At 40.3% G+C, this 7,152-nt stretch overlaps 1 protein-coding gene across 1 annotated transcript; it reads left to right on the forward strand.

The window, feature by feature from the left end:
* The first annotated feature begins 380 nt into the window (after positions 1–380).
* On the forward strand, positions 381–6,001 carry FGG (fibrinogen gamma chain). Its single transcript, XM_014942713.1, has 10 exons — positions 381–537; positions 629–673; positions 1,079–1,262; positions 1,370–1,463; positions 2,461–2,591; positions 3,259–3,392; positions 3,513–3,697; positions 4,557–4,834; positions 5,231–5,400; positions 5,770–6,001. Exons 1-10 carry the CDS (start codon positions 463–465, stop codon positions 5,782–5,784), a joined length of 1,311 nt encoding a protein of 436 aa, XP_014798199.1. The 5' UTR covers positions 381–462; the 3' UTR covers positions 5,785–6,001.
* Positions 6,002–7,152: the final 1,151 nt, after the last annotated feature.

The raw sequence follows: 7,152 nt of genomic DNA on the forward strand, positions 1-7,152 counted from the left end.
TATTTGTTGTGGGAAAGTGCTACATAACCACGAACCAGTATTTATTCTTAGGTGATGGGTAGTTAAACATAATTCAGATAGCTACTATGGCTTTTCCTTGTGCTATTTGAGTGAAACTTTTGCCAGCCCCCATCCCAAAATCATGTGTGGGTTTTCTTAACGCTCGTGTTACTAGAAGTAGCCTCTCCATGCCCTGTCCCACCTTCCCATCTCCCCTGAGACCTCCCAGCTGGAGCAGAGATCGAGCAGGCAAGTGGGAAACAGGTTCTGAAAATGGGAGGAGTAAGAGATGTGTTCGAATTCTGGGAATCCACCTCAACCCCCTACCCCACCTCTTCCCGCCACCTCCCAGGGCCCGCCCCCAGCTTCAGCCTGCTCCCTTAAACCTCTGTCGCCCTGCGCTGGGTTGGACATTTTCGGCTGCTGGCTGCCTGACTGCACGGGGCAGCAGGTGGGACAGACATGATGGTGCTGAGGTTAGGCAGCTGGGCTGCCCTGGGGCCTCTCCTCTCCCTGCTCTTTTCCACCAGCGTGGCGGTAAGTGAAGAGAGGGTGTTAGAAAACACCTCGGCGCGGAAAGCGCTGCCGGAGAAAATTCACTGAAAATGGTCTTCTTTCTTCTCTTCAGTACATTCCTACCAGAGAAAACTGCTGCATATTGGATGAACGATTTGTAAGTACCTGAACAACTTTCTTTTATCGCTAGAGTCTAATTAAAGCTTTCCTATGCTGATTGTTAGCTACCGCTGTCACTTGATCCTCATTGTTACTTTTGATACTTATTAAATGTGCTGTGTTTAAACCCGTTATTTATTAATAGCGGTATACGCTTGGTGAAAATTTCACTGCTGATGAAAGCATATATCCAGAAGATGCTACAAGCAGTAGTGTGCACTGTTTTCTTGCTGTGTGTGCACACAGTGTGAAAGTAAGCTGCCTCTGTAAATTCAAATACAGCAAAGTGGCAAATGCCAGCCCTTTTTTATCTGCAATCGCTTGCATAAGCGGTGCCTGAAAAATATCTGCGCTCCTTTTTTTGCTGCTGAAACATTGCCAATTATTATTCTTTTGTCTTTAGGGTAGCTACTGCCCAACAACCTGTGGCATTGCAGATTTCTTTAATAAATACCATCTCACTATGGATAGTGATCTACAGGAAATGGAGAGAATTTTGCGGCAAATTACTAACTCCACAACAACAGTAGAACATTTGATTCAACACATCCAAGAGCTCTATCCTTCAGAGAAGCAGAAACTACCAAGTGAGAATATTAAAATAACTCCACAACTGAAAAATAGAATTTATGTAGTTTTTTGTGGTTTTTAATTTGCCAAATTGCAAAATTTTATATCTTTGTCTGTTTCACAGATACAATTGATGACTATACTCAAAAGTCCAAGAAAATAATCGAAGAAATTATCAGATATGAAAACACTATTTTGTCTCATGAAAGTACTATACAGTAGGTATCCTCCACCTTTTGTGTCACTTGACAGTCCAAATAATTTTCTTTCTGTTCTTTTATCAAGTGCAGCTAAGGCTCCCTCAGAAAGGTTTTTTGTGCTCATGTGGGCTGTTGTGCCCGCACTGTCATTAGTAGCTGCCTAGCAAGACACCAAAGGATCACGAGGATCTGATCTTGCATTCTCTGCTCATCTGCATAAGCCATTAATTGTGCAAGAAGTGCTAGCAAAGAATATCAGGAAGCACAACGATATATTTATTTATGTTTCTTTTGCTGTGCCAGCTACTCCTAAAATTTTTTTCAAGACCTTTGGAGGTTTTATTAATATAAGTTAGTGCTGTAATGCAGAGTGTGTGGAATATTTGTACAACCATTCACCCTGGCTAACTTTACTGTATGTATCCATATAAATCAGCTCAGTTACATTGATATAAATCATAAGTAACTGTAAACTTAGTGGTAGTCTTTTGTAAATTGACATTGAAAATAAAAATGAAAACATTGTTAACTTTTCTAGATCTTAAGGATATGTTTTCTGACCTGAATGTAGAAAAATCTCCACTTCTCTAACATTATAGCAAAGACAATTTAGGCATTCTGACACTTGCAGCAGTTTATTTTCAGCATTTATGTTTTACAAATGCATCCATAATTAAAGAGGAATAATTTATCATTTACTTCAGGAGAACAAAGAAAAACTTTTCATAGATTTATATTCATATATTAGGCATTGGTTTGGGTTTTGCTGATTAGATTCAAGTCAAGTTTTGCATAAGGTTAATGCATGCTTTCTCATTTTGTCTAGTTTCCTTATCTTTAAATATCATAGAATCATAGAATCATTCAGGTTGGAAGAGACCCTAATAGAGGCACCTGCTTTTACAGGGGTGTATGTAGCAGCATGCTACATTGGTGAGGCATGAGTGCAGGGAAATGTGTATTACGTATTCAGAGACAGCTGAAAAACAAGCCATTTTTATGTCTCTTTGTCCAGACAGTTGACAGATACATACATAATGAACAGCAACAGGATCGCACAGCTGAAGCAGAAGATCGCCCAACTTGAGGCACACTGTCAGGAGCCATGCAGAGACACAACTGAAATACAGGAGACAACTGGAAGAGGTACACAAAATGCTTCTTGTAGGGTGGAGGGTTAATTCAGTTACAAGTATCACCAGCTGGCATCATGGCGATGAGTTATTTGTAATGTTAGGGACCATAGATTTGTGCAAAGGTATATAAGATTACAAGCTATGAAATCCATGCTTGGATTAACGTAAGTGCTAGGTAGAAGCTCTGCAAGCAGAGCATTCAGATGGAACAGAGGTCTCGTTTGTTCGTTTGCCCTTTTTGCCCAAAATATATTTATCCCAAAATATATGCTAAACATGAGGGACAGGAAGAGAGTTTCTATGGGCTTAAGACAAACATCAGGTAATTAAATATCACATTTGTACTGATTCACCTGAAAAAAACCTAATAATTAATCCATTAGCTCCAAAAATGCCATTTTTGTTGCTGTAGGAATTAATGCAGTGACTGTATTTCATATATAAGTTCCTTAAACTGTATGTGAGACTAAACTCCTTGTCATATTATACAAGTCCTGTGAACTTTGATAGGGTTTTATGGAAATGACCTTAAAGTACGTGGATTAAATAGCTAACGTTGCAATGATGACATTTAGATGAATTGTATTTCCCGCATGAAGAAAGTTACAATCTCAAATAAACGTGAATGTAGAACTGTAGCTAGATTAATAACAATCCTCTGAATATCTTTACTTCAGATTGTCAAGATGTTGCAAATAAAGGTGCCAGAAAAAGTGGCCTTTACTTTATCAAGCCTCAAAAAGCCAAGCAGTCATTCCTAGTCTACTGTGAGATTGACTCATATGGCAATGGCTGGACAGTATTACAGAGGGTAAGCCACTTACGTATTACTGTCATGTGCAAGCTTATTCCATCACCGCTGTTTTTATTCACCTACATAAGATACATAACTTTTTCATTGAGGGTTTTGGTTTTGGGTTGTTTTCCCCAGAGACTGGACGGGAGTGAGGACTTCAGGAAAAGCTGGATTCAGTATAAGGAAGGATTTGGACATCTGTCTCCAGACGACACCACCGAGTACTGGCTGGGCAATGAAAAGATTCATTTAATTACTACACAGTCTGCTCTGCCATACACCTTGCGAATAGAACTGGAGGACTGGAGTGGCAAAAAAGGGTACTTGCTCATGATGCTTATGAAAATGACAGCTTAAAACCTACTGCTCCCGTTGCTGCATCAGTTTGTACAGCTCTCTGAAAAACTGATGAGCCCTTAGACCTGCTCACATGCATAGGACACTGCCTTGGCACCATGTGTGACTTGCCACCAGGCGCACGTACGTGTCTGAAGGCCATGCACTGGCAACCCTAGTTTATTTGGCAGAAGGAATCTGTTTCTTCTCTTCAAGTTTCCTCTCAATCTGATGCATCTTGTGTATCATTGTAGGTCCCTTCCAACTGAACTCAACTCTTCTCTTCTCTTCTCTTCTCTTCTCTTCTCTTCTCTTCTCTGATGCATCTTGTGTATCGTTGTAGGTCCCTTCCAACTGAACTATTCTATTCTATTCTATTCTATTCTATTCTATTCTATTCTATTCTCTTCATTCCATTCTCCAGGAGGGCTTCCTATCTTTGCTATTTCTTCACACGTACACTCCTTCCTCCCACCAAGAATTTCCTTAGGGCTTCCTATCTTTACTATTTCTTCACACATACACTCCTTCCTCCCACCAAGAATTTCCTTATGACCCAAGTAACTGTAAGCATTATGAACCTGGGAGATATATATGTATGTGTTTACATAACATAGATCTTTCATAAGACTAAGTAGTTAGGAAACATGTCTGATGCTGGAGCACAAAAGTTGGTTGGATGTATGTCATTGAACTGAACCACAATCACACAAAAGCAATTCCTTTTAAAATGCTAGGATGCCATAAATGCCTCCTCTGCACTACTAACACCTGCATGTTTTTCGTTTGTGCATGTACTGGGAATTCAGCATGCTCATATTCACTGTTACCCTTCGTTAACAGCACTGCTGACTATGCTGTATTCAAAGTGGGAAGTGAACAAGACAAGTATCGACTGACTTATGCCTACTTTATTGGTGGTGAAGCTGGGGATGCCTTTGATGGCTATGATTTTGGAGACGATCCCAGTGACAAATCCTTCACCTCTCACAACGGCATGCGGTTCAGTACCTATGACAACGACAATGATAACTTTCTTGGGAACTGTGCTGAGCAAGACGGATCTGGATGGTGGATGAATAGATGCCATGCTGGCCACCTCAACGGCAAATATTATATAGGTGAAGTGTCTTCTAAATACCTATAGCCCAGGTCACCACAGTTCTTTGTCACACTTCAGTGACAAAGAAAAATAGGTCACTTTCATTGAGTATGTTTTGCTGTCTGGATTTCCAAAAGCTGGCGTAGCCCATTCTTTGCAGTAACTGTTAACATCTGCAATAACTGTTAACATCTGCATAACTGTTAACATCACCAGTAGGAACTTATGGCTGCTCTCCAGCTCAAAGTGGGAGAATCAGTCTTGAGAGAAGCAAACCAGGGGGAGAAGGGTGGTGAGCGAGGCCTGTTAGCATGCCCAGGGATGCCATGGAGATGTTAGTACCAGAAAAAATGTATGGCCACATTAACTATTTTAGAAAGAAACTAACTGTTTTGCTCCAACTGGTATTTTTTAGATGGTGTGTACACATCGACAGATGCTGGTCCATCTGGGTATGACAATGGCATTATCTGGGCAACCTGGCGTGACCGGTGGTACTCCATGAAGAAAACTGCAATGAAAATCATCCCGTTCAACAGACTGTCAGTAGATGGACAGCAGCACAACTTAGGCAGCGCCAAACAGGTTCGACCACAGGGCCAAGGAGATATTTAAAATGACAACAGAACATAGTTATAATTTCAAACACTAAGCATAGATATTGGAAGTGTTAAACCCACTGCATCTTAGAGAAGTTGGCTTTAATTGCCATTTTGTCAGAGGAATACTTGTACTTTGATTTTAGTATACCTTCCACATTACTGTTTCTTTTAACAAAAAGATAACTGGATAGTCTCATGATCAGAAATATTCCCTTGCCTTCACATATTTTAAATGCTAAATTTTTAATTTCCAACTAGAATAACTATGTATGAATGCTATCAACATGTCATCATAGCCTTAAGAACTTCTTTTTAGATGAATATTAAAATGCTCTCTTTTTTTCTGTTGTAGGTTGGAGACTCGTAAAGGGACAATCTCACAAAGACTGGTCTGAACAGGGAAGACAAATCTTTTATATCTTAGACACTGAACTTACCTAACACTACACAGTTCAGTTTTAACTATAAAACACCATTGACTGTAAAACGCCCAAGTCTCTTCCCCTAGCAGTTCTTACCTCTGTACATGGGTTTTTTTCTGTACAAATTCTCAATAAATTTTTGATTATTACAAAAAATCTGAACTTGTTATCTGTGCTCTACTGTTGGCCAAACAAAACAAAGTAAACTTTATGATGGTTGAAAGGTTACTCTGATCAAACTTGTTTGATTCAGTCCTTCTTGAATTGCATGCCAGTAGTTGCTGTTCTTTATTTAGAGGCAACTGTTGGAGATATTTCTCCATAAAATGTGGCTTGTTTCCAAAAGTTTTCATTCCGTTTTCTGATGAAATTGATTTGTGACATAGATCAAAGTACACAGCAACTTGAAAGAAACCTAAGTTTACTGCTGAAGGCTACTTAATTGAGCTTACTGTGAAGTAATGAATACAGTTTCAAGCAGGATGTGTTAGGAAATATACTATCAATGATCAAGAACAGATATTTTACTCCAGAGCATACGTAGTAACAATTTTCTCAAATATTATTCAGAATAAAAGTTTCATTTGCTATATAGCACATGAAGTCATAGAATGGTTCAAGTTGGAAGGGACATTAAGATCATTGAGTTCCAACCATGGGCAGGGTAACCTCCCACTAGACCAGGTTGGTCAAAGCCCCATCCAGCCTGGTCTTGAATGCTTCCAGGGATGGGGCATCCACAACTTCTCTGGGCAACCTGTTCCAGTGTCTCACCACCCTCACAGTAAATAATTTCTTCCTGATATCTAATCTAAATCTTCCCTCTTTCAGTTTAAAACCATTATCCCTCATCCTGATAGTACACTCCCTGATAAAGAGTCCCTCCCCATCTCTCCTGTAGGCACCCTTTAGGTACTGGAAGGCTGCTATAAGTTCTCCCTAGAGTCTTCTCTTCTCCAGGCTGCACAACCGCAAGTCTCTCAGCCTGTCTTCATAGGAAAGGTGCTCCAGCCCTCTGATCATCTTCATGGCCCTCATGGACCCATTCCAACAGGTCCATGTTTTTCTTATGTTGGGAGCCACAGATCTGGACACAGTAGTCCAGGTGGGGTCTCACCAGAGCAGAGTAGAGGGGCAGGATCACCTCCCTCAACCAGCTGGCCACACTTTGCATGCAAGTGCAACCAGGATGTGGTTGGCTTTCTGGGTAGTACAACATATTAATCATTATTCCCAAATACTGCCATTTTATTCATAAATATCTAAAATTTAAACTAACATATCTAGTGCCATTATCTGCCCCCCCCCCCCCC

Source organism: Calidris pugnax, unplaced genomic scaffold (assembly GCF_001431845.1).
Source record: "Calidris pugnax isolate Ruff unplaced genomic scaffold, ASM143184v1 scaffold15, whole genome shotgun sequence".
Taxonomy (NCBI): Eukaryota; Metazoa; Chordata; class Aves; order Charadriiformes; family Scolopacidae; genus Calidris; species Calidris pugnax.

Bases quoted from the DNA above. Each gene is read 5' to 3' on its own strand.
- FGG (XM_014942713.1), top strand. From the start codon at position 463: ATGATGGTGCTGAGGTTAGGCAGCTGGGCTGCCCTGGGGCCTCTCCTC. The intron at 674-1,078 runs GTAAGTACCTGA...TTTTGTCTTTAG, and splicing joins GCATATTGGATGAACGATTT to GGTAGCTACTGCCCAACAAC. The intron at 1,464-2,460 runs GTAGGTATCCTC...CTCTTTGTCCAG, and splicing joins TCTCATGAAAGTACTATACA to ACAGTTGACAGATACATACA.